The sequence below is a fragment of the Lycium barbarum genome, chromosome 9 (genome assembly GCF_019175385.1).
Source record: "Lycium barbarum isolate Lr01 chromosome 9, ASM1917538v2, whole genome shotgun sequence".
Taxonomy (NCBI): Eukaryota; Viridiplantae; Streptophyta; class Magnoliopsida; order Solanales; family Solanaceae; genus Lycium; species Lycium barbarum.
The window spans coordinates 3,743,651-3,760,793 of NC_083345.1; the positions used below are offsets into that span (position 1 = coordinate 3,743,651).

The following is a 17,143-nucleotide window of genomic DNA, read 5'->3' on the forward strand; positions in this document are numbered from 1 at the left end:
CCTTCTTAGTTCAATCTTTATCAGGATTTAGGAGGTAAGGTCTAGTCCTCTTTTGACTCTACTTCCTCCTTACCTCTAAGTATATATATCTCAGCTATTACAAAATGATATAAATATATTTTTACTGTTGTATAAATAATATAAATGTATCCTTTCTGCTGATAGAATTTGCACAATTTATATAATAATAAGGGTATATTTATATTATTTTGTAATAATATAAATATATATTTGCTTTAATTTGTAAAGTTAAGGACTATATATGCACCTTTTTCTAATAATAGGAGTATGATTTTTTAAAGAAGAATCTAACTTCTATCGAATTTCCCCATAAGTGCCCCTTCAGTGCAATGAATAGCAGGTTGTCTTATCAACAACAACTCACAAGTAATTTCCTGGTAAGCTCTCGTCATCTTCATTTGATTAAATTGGCTTAATATCTAGATAGATCCTTAAACTTGACATGTTTTGTAACATAGGCATATAAACTTACAAGGTGACTAGATAGACACTTAAACTTGCTCAAAGTGTATTTGTCAAACACATTTGTAGTGAAGACCTGTGCGTGAGGTCCAAACGCCAATTATGTAGCAAATAAATAAATAATTTTTCATGTAAGAAAATATAGTCCAATCACGTGTAATTTTATTTCCATGTAAGCAAATAAGCGTCTGAAGATATACTACCCCTCATTTGTTCAACCACACTTTTTTTTTGGTACAACTTGAGAACTACTGCATTCCTCTCCCAATCCTTATCAAATTCCTTGAGCTTGAAACAACATCCCTCTAATTCTAAAGTCAAAACTCATCTAAACTTCTACAAAAATCATGAAAAGGTGGAAATTTCATCTTTTGATCGGGGATTGAAGGGTTCATTGCAGCATTCATAATCAAGGATTTTGATGAATATTTTTAGAGATTTCGGTTGATTTCATCCTTTCATTGATAAATAGCAGTAAAAGAATCAGAGTGGTGTTTCAAGAGATATGGGACACTCTTCCACTAGTTCTGCACAACATAATGGTACACAAGCAAGTGCAACTACTCCTATTGTTCCTATGGCCAGTAATCCATCTTCTATTTGTGAAGATACATCTAGAGTTCAAAAAAGTCAATCCAAATCAGGTGCATCTGGAGGGAGAGAGAAAGGGAGAGGGAGAGGGAGAGGGAGTGGGAGCAAAAAGCCATAGAAGATTATCATACCACGTAAAAAAACTTGCATCCAGCCTAGTCACAAAGCCATAGAAGATTAGTGCCCAGAATAAGAGCAAAAAGAAAATCTGAAATTAAATTAAGGAAAACAAAGATCCATAAAACAATACTTACTTGTCCATATTCGCGGCCATAAAATATTCGACCAGGGTTATTTGGAGACCAAGAAGCTTGTGATACTACTTTTTTCCACAATTACAGAAAATATCATATTACCTAGTCTCATCGTCAACTTATTTGGATATCAAGAAAGAGAGTTAAATTAGAGTTTTTTACACTAATGTGAGAGAGAGGTTGAAGAAAGCACATGGGATGATCTCTGAATTTTTTTGGCTTTAATGGTGTGGTTAGCAAGAAGAAGATGGGTATAAGTTATATAAAATTATTTTTTTTATTGCCTGGTATTCTGACTCAACAATTTTAAAAACCTTCACGCGCTTAGGATAAAATTGAATCCACGCTAGTTTCCAGATGGAGAAATGTGTTTAAAAAATACACTTTGAGCAAGTTTAAGTGTCTATCTGGTCACCTTGTAAGTTTATATGCCTATCTTACAAAACATGCCAAGTTTAAGGGTCTATCTAGGTATTAAGCCGATAAAATTTAAGGATGTTTAGTAGTGGCACAATTTTTCCATATTTCATTATTTTGTCTTTTTTCAAAATTCAAACATTAGGTATTTGTCAAAATGATATTTCGTCAATTTCTTATAAGTTTATGTATGACCTACGTTATATTAATTTATAAAATAATACCCAACTGCAAAAATATAATCAAATGAAGAGAACGATGGATTTAGTGAATCTTGACCAATTCTTTTTACTCACATTTGGTGAAAATGTGAAAGAGATTCAAAGAAAAAAAAAATTAAGATGCAAAAGAATAGAACCCACAAACAACTAGTTTTATGTTTCATTTGCAGTTTTGGCCCTATTTTTGTACTGGTGTTAATTTTTATTCCTCAACTCAAATGGAGCCTTCTAAGGGATAAGTTCTTTAACAAGGCACCAGATTCCTTAAACAACTTATACAATTTTTTGAAGGGCAAAAATTAAAGACCAGCCCATTTGAAGGGCAAAACCGTGCAATTTTTTTATAGTAATTTCTAGGGAAAAGGGTCAAAAATACATCTTTACTTTGAAAAAAGGGTTAAAAATATCTTTCGAACTTATTTTGGGTCAAAAATATCCCTCTACTTTGGAAAAAGAGCTAAAAATATCCTCTGAACTTATTTTGGATCAAAAATACCCCCAATATGTAGGTTTGAAGTTTGAGGGAATTGGGGGAATAAGAGAATCTTATGAGTTATTATTTAGTTGTGTCGGGTTTAAATGATGAAACGGATTTAAAAAAAAATTGGGTTATTTTGGGGGATAATTCCGTCAAGACAGGGTACATTTGAAAACTTTAAAGATGAGAGGGGTATTTTTGATCTAAAATAAGTTCGGAGAATATTTTTAGCTCTTTTTTCAAAGTAAAAGGATATTTTTGATCATTTTCCCTAATTTCTATCAACGCAAGTTGTTCGAAAATACCCAAAAGTAATTTCCTAGAAAGTGAACTACACTGCATCCTTTTAATAAAGTTGACCCAAGAATTAAGTCTCCTGGAAGAAACCATTAGAGCTGTGGGTATATACAGAGATCTGTTTCTCTTTACTAAAAAATCCTCCCTTCATTCTTGCATCTTATCAAACGTTAGTTCATCCATGGATACTCATTCTACTCAAGGAGAATCATCTACACCCTCCAATACTCGAGGAGAATCATATACATTCTTCAAATTCTTTTGTGATTTATTACTGTGTTTCAGAGACCATCACTATGACAGATTACGTCAAGATGGACTAGAGAAAGGAATTAAAGAGTCTAATTCATCCATGGATAATAATTTTGCTCAAGCAGAATCGTCTATATCCTCCAATACTCGAATTACTCAAGGAGAATCATCTACGTCCTCCAAGTTCTTTTATGAAGTATTCCTGAGTTTTAGTGGTGAAGACACCCGAAAAACATTCGTAAGCCATCTCGATCACAGATTGCGTCAATATGGATTTCAAATCTTCAAAGATGATAAGAGTTTAAGAAAGGGTGATGTGATTTCACCCGCACTAGAGGAAGGAATTGAAAAGTCAAGGATTTCCATTGTTGTTTTGTCAACAAATTATGCTTCGTCTCGTTGGTGTCTTGATGAATTAGTTAAAATTCTTGAATGCAAAGAGAAGTTAAACCAGAGAGTTATGCCTATCTTCTATGATGTTCTTCCTACTGAAGTGCGAAAGCAAACTGGGAAATTCGGTACAGAATTTGCTAAACTCAAGAAAAAATGTGGGGCTCAAAGAATGGAAGAGTGGAAAGCTGCACTTACTGAAGTAGCAAATTTATCTGGAAGCGAATTGCGAGAACTTGCTAACAGGTACTGTTTCTTTATTCAATTACTTCACTTTTACTTATCATGTTTCTCCCTCCGGAGAGTTAAACTGTATAGGCTTTTGACCAAACATTTTAAGATGTCATTATATTAATATGTGAAAAATTAAAATTTAATAATAATTTTCATATAGTTTTTAACATCTAAATTTTAATTTTAAAAATGTTGAATTAATCTTATTCAATTTAACTTCAAAAATTAGTTAAATTGACTCTTAAGAAACGATAAGTGACAAGTAAAATTGAACGGAAGGAGTATTTAAGTTTATTTGTCATTTGTCCTTATTGTTTACACAAGCAGGATCACTTATTATTATCTAATTACTGCTCCCTCTGTCTCAATTATATTCATGTGACGCACTTTCCTTTTGAGTTACTAATCTATGGCTATAAACTTATTGACAATCCAAATTCTAGGTCCGAGTTTGAAAAAAATATGTTAAAAGACAAAAAAATATAAAAAAAGTGCATGCATGTACCTATCGGTATTAATTAGTCGTAATTAATAATCAGGTAAAATTGGTAATTAATGTGCATTCACTGAACGGTATAAAAAGATCTTTATACTATCAGTATATGCAACTTAAATTATTTCTTAAAAATTCCTATATGAAGAGGTAAGTTATCTATTTTACTCCTTCGAATTGTCATACTATTGGTATATACAACTTAAGTTATTTCTTAAAATTTCCTACACGAAGAGGTAAGTTATCTATTTTACTCATCCGAATTGGATTTTCCCATCATGTACCTATCGGGTTTCAATCGTGATGCAGCTTAGCTTCATCCCATTGTGTTATACCTTAGCTATTGAATTTGATTTGTCCATCATATATTTCAAATATCAAACTTTTATCTACTTGTTTTCTCTTTTAACTTTTGGTGTTGCTAAAAATCGGTAGGGATGAATCGGAATTTATTGAAATTATTATACAAGATGTCAAAAAAGAGGTCAACCCTATACCTCTACATATGGCTTCTTGCCCAGTTGGAGTAGATTCTCGTGCCAAAGATATAATAGAGTCGTTATTGCAAAATGGACGTGAACATGAAGTTAGCATGGTTGGTATACATGGAGTTGGTGGAATCGGAAAAACAACTCTGGCAAAACAATTGTACAATCAATCACTTCAACATGGACACTTCGATGGTAGTTGCTTTCTTTCAGATGTTAGATCACAAGATGAAAACATTGGTCTACACAGGCTACAACAGAAACTTCTCAATATACTGCTAAAAAGCGAGGATAGTGTTAATTTTGTTGATGAAGGCATCAATCTTATGGAAAGAAGACTTAGGTCAAAGAAAGTTCTAATTGTTCTTGATGACGTGGACACTGAAAAACAATTGAAATCCTTAACAAAAAGAAATTGGTTTGGTTCGGGTAGTTTAATAATCATTACAACCTGAAACGAGCGAGTGCTACATGAGCTTGGAGAAAAAGAGAGATATAAGGCCAAACTATTAAATGATGATGAAGCTAGGTTACTTTTTTGTGAGCATGCTTTTAACAATCCTTCTCTGCCACAAGATTATGTGAATTTGGCACAAGACATAATCAAATATGCAGGTGGGCTACCATTAGCTCTTGTGACATTGGGGTCACATTTGCATGGAAGATCAATAGAAGAATGGAAATTTGAATTCAAGAAACTAAGAGCAATTCCTCATAGAAATATTCAAGATATTCTCAAGGTTAGCTTTGATGGACTTGATGGTGATACTCAGCGTGTTTTCCTTGATATATGTGCCTTCCCTTGGGTTGATGAGGATGAAGTTACCAAAATACTAGATGCGTGTGATTTTCATACTCAAAGTGAAATTGCAACTTTAGTCCAAAAACACTTGCTCCAAAGGGAAGAGATAGGATTTTACTTTGGGAAGAACCAGCTTAATTTGGTGATGCATCATCTAGAGCCCGTTTGGATTGGCTTATAAGTTGGCTTATAAGCTGTTTTCAGCTTTTTTGAGTGTTTGGCTGGCCAGCTTAAAGTCATTTTATGCTTAAAATAAGCTCAAAAAAATAATTGGACCCATTTGACTTAGTTTATCTAAAGCAGCTTATAAGCTGAAAACAGCTTATAAGCCAAAAAAAATAAGTTGGACTACCCCAACTTATTTTTTTCAGCTTATAAGCTGCAAACAGCTTTAAGCTGTAAGCCAATCCAAACGGGCTCCTAGTGCGAGATATGGGAAGAGAAATCGTTCGCAAAGAATCACTTCCAGAGCCTGGAAAACGGAGTAGATTGCTCAACCCTAAAGAAGTTTGTGATGTTCTACGAGGAAATAAAGTCAGTAAATCCCTTTTCTTTATCTTGGTTGTACTTTTCTTTTCAATTTGTCTGCTTATTGCTTTTAACTTCTATTGTCATCATACTAATTAAATCCATTTGCGCTTGGTCTCTGGCTAATAAGTGTTTTCTAGTTGTTTGGCAAATGTCAACATTGTAAACTAGAAATGTCAACACTCACACCAAAGGCCAAAAAATATTCACCTCTTTAACAACGGAAGAGGGTCAAATATACCCCTGTACTATCAAAAAAGATTTAAATATATCCTCGTTATACTTTCAGTCCAATGCCCGTGCCGTTATACTTTCTATCCAAATATACCCCTTCCATTATAGTTTGACACAAAGTTGTCATTAATTTTAACGGAGGGACACGTGTCAAGCTCAGAATCAAATGACCATCCCTAATTTTAAATGTCCGATTCCTTTAGAAACTCACCCGTTTAACCCGACCCGACCCATTTTCATCATCTTTAAGATTAGAGTCGTAGTTTAATGGTTGCATCTACACCTTGTACTGCTTGGTGCATGATTTTATGACTTTCAAATGTTTAATTTTAACAAATGTTTCATCCAGTAAAACAGTTCTCTTGAATTCTATTTTACAGGGTTTAATCGTCAAGTGCCTTTGCAAATCTGATCAAATTGCTTCAGAATTGAATAGATATACGTCCAATTATAGGTTAATAGTCTTTTGGCTATTTTTGACACTTGTCAATCGGACAGAACTTGCAAAACAGATATGAGTAATAGATTGTAAAGAAAGAGGAAGCTAATTAGATTGTTTTAAGGTGCTATGGCCTTTGATCACCCAGATGTGAATGTAAAGTGGATTAAGCCCAGTATATCCTCCTAAAAGATTGTGATAATTGCAGTTCTGAAAAGAGATATGAAAATGGGTTGGGTCGGGTTATATGGGTGAGTTTATGAAGGTATCAGACATTTAAAATTATGAGTGGTCATTTGATTTTGAGCTTGACACGCATTCCTCCGTTAAAATTCAGGGCAAATTTGTGTCAAACTATAATGAGAGGAGTATATTTGGAGCTAAAGTATAACGACAAGAGTTGTTCGAACCCAGAGTATAATGAGGGGCATATTTAAACCTTTTTGATAGGACATGGGTATATTTGACTCTTTTGCGTCACAATCATATATCCAAATTGGTCTGCTGATGCATATTTCTTATCAAATTAAATTTTAATCTTTCCGTCTCAAATTATTTGTCGTAATTCTCTTTTATACAGCCATTAAGAAGCATTAATTAGGAAGGATTTATGACTAGTTTACTGTTATTTTTTCTTAAAATATAATCTGTCTTCATTGAATACTTACTTCATTTATGTGTCTATCTCTATTTTGTAGTTTTAAAGAATAATTACTACTAAGATAAATGGCAAAAAAACAATTAATTTTACCTTAAACTTTTAAAGCAATAAATAATTTAAGACAATTTGAGACGGAGGGAGTAGAAACAACATACTTATGGCATAGACCATAATATTTAAAGATGTTTGACTTTTTTTTTTTCAATTCATTATTTTATGTTTTGTATACTTTATTGTAAAATTATATTCTTTCTGACTTTCTATGCTTATCTAATTGTGGAAATTACGTTTGCTCGAAGAAGTCAGGCATGTGAACTTTTGAAATGTGTTATAAATAGGTACATATGTGGAACACTTCCGTTATTATTTCTAGATCTATATATACAAAATATTCTTATAAATATAATCTGATATATATTCTATCTTTAATTGGTGCCATTATCAGGTTGGTAGATGCAATTTGTTCTCTTTATTCATCTTTTTTCTTTCCTTTGATATTATCATGTGAACTTATTATCAGGTAGTTTTTGGAAGACTCTCACCTTAGATTTTTGAGTAATTTTACATTCGCTTCTAACATCCTATGTCCTATGATGTGTAATTTCATTCGTGTATTCTCTTTGTTTATCCACCAATTTGTATATATACTTTTTTTGTCTCAATTTAAGTGATGTTTTCACTTCTCTAGATAACTTTGACTATCATTTTAAAATATATTTTTTCATCATGACATAAGAAAAGTTGTATCTTATAGTACTACTTTTCATGTATTTCAAATATATAAATTTTAATCTAAGATTAAATTAATCTAATAGAATTTAGCTTCAAAGTTTAATTAATTTAACTCTAAAAAAATAAAAAATATTACATAAATCGGTGAGTAAACCATTTTCTCTCTCTTAATTCTGGGACTTAACCTGACATTCAGATACTTTTATTTTTACTGAACTACAGGGTACCAAGAAGGTAGAAGTACTGATGTGTCATACTTATCGAGTTAGGGCCTTAGAGGGTGTGCCCTTGAGCACTGAGGCATTTCAGAAAATGAAAAATCTTAGGGTTCTTAGAATCAATGGTTTATGTGTGAGTGGAGATTTTGGGCTGTTCCCCAAGCAGCTCAAATGGTTGTCTTGGCAAGATTGTCCTTTAGAACGTATACCATCAAATTTTCCAGCTGCAAATCTTGTATTTCTAGATATGCAGCTCAGTGCTATCAGAGAGTTTGATCTGAATTTGCAGGTTTGTTACCCAATTCTATAATTTCATGTGTACTCTTGTTGCAATTACCGAGTGAAAGAAAATCTTAATTGAAACTGTATTTGGTTTACATTCAGTGTTGCCCAATGTTGAAGGAGCTGAATCTCTCTTCATGCCAGCACCTCAGAAAAACTCCAAAGTTCAATGGTGCACAAAGTCTTGAGACTTTGCTGCTTCAAGCTTGCATAAGTCTGACGGAGATCGATCAATCAATATGCCAGCTGAAATCCCTTCAAGTCTTGGACATTAATTGTTGCTATGAGATACAAACACTGCCAGTTGACCTTGGAGATGTGCAAAGTCTAAGATCTCTTCGTGCATATTATACGGGTATAAAACAATTACCTGAATCTGTTGAAAAGCTAAAAAATCTTGAAACTTTGGCAGTGGGATTTTTGAATGGCGGAAGGATTTTTCCTCAAAGAAGAGCCATAAATTATGGTTTGTCCGAGGCTGATATTCATGTGGATACTGGGAGTTATCCTCCTTGATATCTTTAGATATGAGTGGCAACGGTTTTCATCATCTACCCTTTGATTTTTCTAAGTTACGATTCTTGAAGGACCTGCGTTTGAATGACTGTCAGAATCTTCAATCACTCCCGTCATTATCAAATTTAGAGAATCTTAAAGGTCTCCAACTTAGGAATTGCATGAAGTTGGTCGACATTAGAGGGTTGGACAACCTCCCTTCTATAAAGCGGATTGACATGATCGGTTGTAGTTCTCTGCCGAATCCTGTCAATGAAGGCTTCTTTAGTGGACCCGCTCTATCAATTCCATCTAGAAAACATCCACATAAGGTTAGTCTCTCTCTCTCTCTCTCCCCCTCTCCCTCTCTCTCTCTCCCTCTCCCTCTCCCTCTCCCTCTTCCTATATATATATATATATATATATATCCAATCATATTATTAATGGTCTTGTGTATTTGTCTGATGAAGCGGATGTTAGCAATTTATCTCCAATGCAATGAGATTCCAGGTTGGTTCAGCAATCAAGTTACAGCTCCATCTATCTGTTTGACTGTCCCCAGACATGATAAGGAGTATAAGTTCTTAGGAATGGTTCTCTGGTTTGTTTGCGACTTTTGGGATTCATACGAAACTGGAAGCTTTGTTGTTTCTATATCCCATAGAGAGAGAGAATCTATGCCGTTGTCTTACAATATTTTAATACCCCACGACCATGGAGAACTATCATGTGTACATTACATATCTCACTTAAATAGACCTTTTGATGGCCAGATGATCAAAGGCGGGGAAAAGATAGCAGTCCACCAGGGGGGCGACACAGATATAAAGAAGATAGGAATACATCTGTTATACTTAGACCAACATGGTAATGTTACATCTTTGCCGGGAGAGGTGGATCATTCTTATTCTCCGTTTCCAGGAGAATGTTCAGCAGGGCATAAAAGAGCAAAGTTGATTTGAATTTGTCGGTTTGTTACTCAATTCTACAATATCATGTGTACTTTTGTTGCAACCAAGTGAAAGAAAATCTTACTTGAAGTTGTATTTGGTTTACATTTACTGTTGCCCAAGGTTGAAGGAGCTGAATCTCTCTGATTGCGAGCACCTCAGAAAACTCCAAAGTTCAATGGTGCACGAACTCTTGAGACTTTGTGGCTTCAAGGTTGCTCAAGTCTGGCAGAGATCGATCCATCAATAGGAAATTTGGTCAGACTAATTGTTCTATATTCGTCTGGGTGCAAAAGGCTTACGGAACTTCCGAGCAGCATATGCCAACTAAATTTCCTTAAAACCTTGGAGAGCTTCAGAATTACATGAAGAACATGAAATTTGATAAGAAAGATGAGCAGTTCTTATCAATGCTAGATCCATTTGTAAGATTATTGGGTGAATGCTTGAACTCAAAATATGAGAATTTCATGTCTGCCACACTTAGGTGCTTATATCCTCTGGTGAGGCTCCCTTTGGCATCACTTGAATGTCAGGCTGAGAAGATAAAGAATTCATTACTGAATATTGCTCAAGGTTCAGTAACTTCCAGTAATCCATTATTGGAGTCTTCGTTAAGTTGCTAACAGTGCTTTTGCGTAGCACTAAGATCACACTTTCTACGGATCAACTGCATATATTAATCCGGTTTCCTCTTTTTGTTGATCTTGAAAGAAATCCCTCTTTTGTGGCTCTCTCACTAGTCAAGTTGAATCAATTCGTAAGAAAAGCAGCCAAATTTTGCTGCAGTTTTTTACTGGACTACCATATATCTGATAAACGTCTGAAACAGCATCTTGATTATTCTTACTTTCAAACTTAAGGCAAGGACATAAGGGCACAATCAATTCTTTCATTTGGTAAATTTTATAGATGGCGACACCTCTGTAACAATGGTTTTTATTTTTTGCAGATATGAGCATTCAACGGGGAGAGAGGCCATCCTTGAAATGCTTCACGATATTATAATGAAATTTCCAGTTAGCATCATAGATGAACAATCTCAGACGTTTTTTCTGCATTTGGTGGTTTGTCTGGCGGATGATCGTGACAACAAAGTCCGTTCAATGACTGGCACAGTCATAAAGTTACTTATTGGACGAGTCAGCCCACGTTCGCTCCAATTAATTCTTGAGTTTAGTCGGTCCTGGTATCTGGGAGATAAACCACATTTATGTAGTGTTGCAGCACAGGTAAAGGAATGAAAATTCCATACTGCTTTTTTTTTTCCCAATCACATTATGTGCAATTAGCTTGATCGGGGTGTGGATAGAGGAGCAAGTTTGGAAAATGAAGAAGGATTATAAGTTCCATATCTTATTCACCTTTTTTTTTTTTTTTGAATTAAGTAACAGGAAGATGGACAAGTTGACCTCAACCTTTTTTCATAAATACAACTTCTTCCTTATCAACAATAGAAAACATTCTTTCAAGGCTTCGTAATTTCTTTTACAGGTTTTGGGGTTACTCATTGAAGTACTTAAAGATGGTTTCCAAAAGTATATTGATAGCCTCTTGGCTGTTTTGAGAAACATCTTGCAATCTGCTGTTAATGTTATTACAAATAAGCAAGTGGATATACCCAATGATGCAACAATTTCATCTTGGAAAGAAGCATATTATTCACTGGTTCTGTTTGAGAAGATATTAAATCAACTTCCTAAGTTGTGCTTCAGAAAGGATCTCGAGGTATTTATCCCTTTATTTTAATCTTTTGTTAGAAATTAAAGTTACTAGAAGCTGTTAGAAATTAAAGTTACTATGCTTCTAGGTACCAACTGATTACTTCAGTAAATATGAGCATTTTTCGGCTTCCATCCGGACTTACTCTATTGGTACCAACTGTTTGAGTGCTTTTTGAGACATTCTTTTGATACTTCATAGAACACATTGAACGTTTGTCTCTGTAGAATGACAAATAATAACTGTATTTTCTGTTTCTATCCTTTATTTCATTAGTGCTGCTGTAGTAGATGGATATCAGATTGCATTAGTGCTGCTGTATTTCATTATTTTAGCCACAACAACAAGAACAACAACATACCCAGTGTAATCCCAAGTCGGACATAAAATATGTCCGACTTAGTGTATGTACGAGGACTTATGTGTAAACCACTGGGCCTCATTTTGGTTTGTGACAGATTTAAGTAATTAGTACTTCCATTGCGTGTGGCTAAAAGCACATTGGTGAAATTGCTTTGGGCCTTAAACTTAGGCAGCATGCCAAAAGATAGTTTGCAACTACAAACTAGGTGTAAGGTTAAGAAGCATTTGAGAATTAAGTGCTTAAAGTTTGTAAGTATATACTGGGGAAAGTCTATCAATTAAAGCAAAATATACTGGGGAAAGTACGTTCCCGCAGCTACCATACTCTCATCTCCAGATTGCCGATAACTTGTCCTGTTTTGTAGATAAACTTATTTTGTCTCATATTTGGTTTGTGACTAATATTTCACTTGCACTTCATAGGATCTGTGGGAAGCAATCTGCAAGTTGCTTTTGCATCCGGATCCGTGGTTGCGCAACTTATTAAACCGTCTTGTGGCTTGCTACTTTGCCACTGTGACCGAGGCTTGTAAAGAAAACCTTAAAGGAACTTACTATTTGATGGGCCTATTATACTTTTCTTCATAGCTACTTCTCTTTGTTCTCAGCTGAAGGTGCTGCCAGTGATCTCATTACTCGAAATCTTGTCTTTTCAATTTGCTCCCTGCATTCATTCTTAGGAAAAAATGAATGTAAAGATCGAGACAAGTTCTGGTCCACCTTTGAGCACCATGATTAGGGTCTTCTACTTAAGGCTTTTCAACAGCTTGATTCAAGGAAAGGGAAAAACATCTATTTATCTTTGGTCTCTGACCTTAGCGGTCAAGAAGATGAAAGCCAGCGCTACTTGGTCATCTCCTATTTGCTTAAGACAACGGGGAAGATTTCCCTTTATGTGGAGGATATGCAGGTGGATGGCTCTGTTTGCTCACTCTAAAAATTTCTTAGCCTAGTCATTGCTATGGAATTCACTTTCTCGATTTTTCAAAATATAAATTTTTGGCCTTACTCTCCCATATGTCGTGCGAGGAGTGACCGTCTCATGCTGTGGAATGTGTGTCTTCCTTTGCAGATGAAAATTATCTTCAATTGTTTTAAATCAATTTCACCAAAGCTGATAGATCAGAATAGATTGTTTCCCCTGACGGTGAGGTTGATTGCCAAAGCTTTGCATATCATATGCTGTTGCCGCTGTACAAATTTTGTGAAGGATTTGCCGGAAAAGTTATATCAGGTATGTCTCTCATGTCGATTCATTCAATCTGTTGCAAGCTTATTGTTTTGAGGTCCATACTATCTTTGATGCAAAGTGGTTGTTACACAAGTTTATGATGTTACCTTTTAGTCATTTCGTTCAATCATAATCCAAGATTTGTTGGCTTGAAAGCACTTCTAGTGAAAAAAAAAATGTGGACAAAGGGATACACTTGTTTTGAAGAAAAGGTGACGGGTCCATGCTCTGTCAGGAACTTCGAGCAGTCTAAGTTTCCGTCAAGCCAATTTTCCCACCATTTACAAAATGCTCTTCACCTGCTTCTTGGTTTCCGAGTAATTAAACGTATATATAATGATTACATTTGCATCGTATCTGCAGATGACGTGAAACAAATGGCTGAAGAAGTGCGCAGGAGCATAAGCAAAGTAATGGGAGTGCAGAGTTTTGTCCAATTCTATAGTCATATAAGGAAGAATCTCAAATCCAAGAGGGATAAGAGGAAACAAGAAGAGAAGGTCATTGCTGTGATTAATCCAATGAGAAATGCCAAGAGGAAGCTGAGGACTACAGAAAAGCAGAAAGCATACAAGAAAAGGAAAATGATGGCAATGAAGATGGGAAGATGGATGTAGTTAGTTATACTGTGCTAGGTGTGAAAAATTGAGCATCTTCAACACGAAGAAGGGCGGATTCCATCCGGGAGTGAGAGTTGGTGTCAATCTCACGCCTTGTCATCAGATCACAAAGTTGTTTTTGGGGCTGATTTCGCCCAGAACCCTCTGCAGCCCGAGGCAGGCCTCCCCTAAGTAGGCTTCTATAGAAAATTTTGTTTAATTTGTTTGATCAACTTTTTCTTTGTATAGTGCTACTAGTTGCACTAAGCTACAACTAGTATTCACTATATAGTGGCCCTTTCATTAACCTACAATGCAAGAGAACATTGTAAGTGATTGAACAGTGTAATTCAAGGAATTTAGGTAATTGGGAATAGTCTTGGAGAAGAGTGTTCTTCCTATTTTTGTAATGCAAAGGAAGAAACAAAGGTTAAACATGTGGGTTTACTTGGTTTATTTCACACTCACTGAATGGAAATAATGCAATTGGAATTAAAGATCTTATCTTTTTAGTGTTAGAACTGTCATGAAATGGTATTTGGCAAAGGTTACATGACAACAGACTAGCAAATTCAGAAACAATTATTACATCAGTAGCAAAAGACCCACTATTCCAAAACAATAAAATCTGAAAACATTTAATTTTTTGTTTTTTGGCAATTAAAAGATTTTATTAATTACCTGTGAGAATTACAAAACCAGGGGAGACTAATCCAGATCTGCTCCTCTCAAAATAACACAGAAATATCGCTGAGAATTTAGTCGAAAAATTAGTTGGACCAAATTGTAATAACACCGAAATTCTAATGATCATGTAGAAAAAGGGAGAAAATTAGGGGGGAAAATTATTGTTTTAATTGACAAGAAAGGTGAAAAAAGAAGATAACTGTAAAACCATGTCATGACATTGGGTACATGAATATTATTTTACTAATCGAAGGTAACCCTCTCACAATATCTATTACAACTCCTAAAAATTAATTGGGATAGGACGATGGAGGATATACGGACTATCAAAGACTATATTCAAATTTGAACATATAGTGAAAACACATTCTTACAAAAGTAAATCCATCAGACCGTTGTTTGGTTGGGTGTGTGTGTGTGTGTGTCTGCAAATCTAGACAATGAAATGGTGCAACTCATTGCCGACTACCGATCGAGAACAACTTTTTACCTAGCAAGTTAGAAATAGTTTTCTTCATAACTGGTCTCAAGCGTTGTCATCTCTTTGTAGGGTTATCTTTTTCAATTAAATAAGATATTTAAATTAAAATTAATAAAAAGGGTATTGAGGAGTTTGTCAATGTCTGTCCGCTGAATAATGTACTTATGTGATTATTGGCATTTGGGTAAGTGAATTGTTGTGACTGTTGGTTTCAATTCAGACGTGTTTTTTTTTTTCTAGTCTCACAGTACACCAGAATGTAGTGTGAACACCTTATGTGGGCTATCCGAAAGGTTGTGATTGTTGGGTTGGGACTGCTTCGTAGAATAAGTTTTTTTTTTATTATTAAATGGAGTGAGTATTATGTAAGAAACAGTTTCAGAATTAAAATTTGAATTTGAGCTGTCATTCTTTACTGCTATTTAAGACAAATTTACAACTATGGATACTACTCACTGGAAAATGAAAGAAATTGCAATTCAACATGAGAAGAAAGAAAGTTAAAAGCTGCAAATAAGGGATAACAAAGAACTCTTCGAAGCTGCTAAAGAAGAAAAAACAGCGAAGCAAGAAAAGGAACATGAGTAAATTGAGTACAGGTGCAGAAGAACAATGTATATAGTAGTCAGTCTTACGCTAATATGCTGACGCGTGCTTGCTTTCTTTCTCCATTACACAAGATTTTATTTTATGCTTTGTAATTTCATTCATTTGCAATTTTGATCAACTCAGTGTGGTTGTGAAATTTCAGCCATTATTGTTGGCTTTTGGAACAGTAAATACGTTACCAAATTTGTCATTCTTCTTCTTCCACTTATATATTTGATGTAATTTGCCTTTTAATTTTTTGAACTTCCTTTATGTGTGCTGTTTTTGTTTTATTTGACTTTCAATTGCGAAAGGTCTATTTAAACGATACAGATTTTGCAAGCCATGCTTGTCAACAAAATGCTTTGATGAATTGAGTATTATTCATCTGTAAAAAGTTTCAACAATCTTGTTGAAAAGTTATAAAAGAAAATTAAACATAATATAAGTTATATCAGCTTGAATATGTCTCTTGGAAAATTAGCATCACTGTTAGATCAAAATGTTATCAATAGTCTCAGATTGATGAATTATTTACTTGCAATAGAGTGATTATATCAAACCATGAATATTTGATATGCTTATTTTTTAGACACATTTCATCGGTTAAGGTGACATATATTCTCACTTTAATTTTAGCTATTATAATTAAATCATTTGATTTAGCATAAACAACTGGTACTATTTTATTTTATGAAGTACATTTCTTAGAATTTGGAATATAGCGTACTTCTTTTCACTTTGGGAGTCTTATGTGCTTGGGTTAAAATATGTTGCACCTTTTCTCCGGAAGTAGTATAAGCCGAATTGCTTTACCTTAAATATATATCGCTTGGAAACTTACTCTCACGATTATGTCAAAACATTGAAACGCTTTCTAGCATCTCATACTGGAGACTTTTCTTACGGAATATGTTTATAAAATACATAGTTTTCGAATCTCATTAATAACTAATACCTCCAAAATGGGGAGTAAAAATAATAATAAGAGATACACGTGCAACACACGTGTCCGAAAACTAGTAAAAAAAAATCTCACATGTATTTTTTTTCTTTAAAATAATATTTTAAATTTATAATTGTTAAATATCTTGTATTCACCAACATTTCTCCTCAACACTAACTCTTCTCAAATCTCAATTACTAACCACATTAAAATGTTATACGTCCACTAAGGGACTACACAAATCTTGGCTAGTATCTAACTCCTTATGCGATAATTATGCATGGAAAATTCAACAAGTTGACATTTCTATTAAATGATGATGACAACGACGATGATGATGATGAACGAACAAGATATGGGTTGAGAAGGGGGAGTTAGCAAAGTTAGACAAGATTGAAATGAGCATAGGAACATGTAATGATGTAACAGATCAGCTTATGCTCTTAGGTTGATGCAACGTATTCCACCAGTTGACTGAAAACTTAGATTATTGATATATCAATCGGTCCAACAAGACTTCAACCAGTAAACTCTTCAACCAATTTTGTTGCTTTCTGTCTAATGTATGTTTCATTCCAAGTCATAGA

The 17,143-nt window shown here is 34.4% G+C and overlaps 1 protein-coding gene across 10 annotated transcripts; it reads left to right on the forward strand.

Annotated features, from left to right (window-relative positions):
* Window positions 1–2,801: 2,801 nt before the first annotated feature.
* Window positions 2,802–14,241, forward strand: LOC132610832 (TMV resistance protein N-like). 10 transcript variants are annotated; one of them, XR_009571323.1, is made up of 7 exons: window positions 9,025–9,321; window positions 9,460–10,515; window positions 10,892–11,171; window positions 11,434–11,667; window positions 12,448–12,934; window positions 13,097–13,258; window positions 13,619–14,241. XR_009571323.1 is itself a non-coding variant. In XM_060325240.1 (6 exons), exons 2-5 carry the CDS (start codon window positions 5,546–5,548, stop codon window positions 9,008–9,010), a joined length of 822 nt encoding a protein of 273 aa, XP_060181223.1. In that variant the 5' UTR covers window positions 2,804–3,629; window positions 4,546–5,545; the 3' UTR covers window positions 9,011–9,321; window positions 9,460–10,802. The 10 variants fall into 10 exon arrangements, 5 of the variants coding, with proteins under 5 accessions (XP_060181221.1, XP_060181222.1, XP_060181225.1 ...); XR_009571324.1 differs by having other exon boundaries at window positions 9,460–9,959; XR_009571325.1 differs by having other exon boundaries at window positions 9,470–10,515.
* The last annotated feature ends 2,902 nt before the right edge of the window (window positions 14,242–17,143 follow it).

Bases quoted from the DNA above. Each gene is read 5' to 3' on its own strand.
- LOC132610832 (XM_060325238.1), top strand. From the start codon at position 2,923: ATGGATACTCATTCTACTCAAGGAGAATCATCTACACCCTCCAATACT. The intron at 3,630-4,545 runs GTACTGTTTCTT...AAAAATCGGTAG, and splicing joins TTGCGAGAACTTGCTAACAG to GGATGAATCGGAATTTATTG.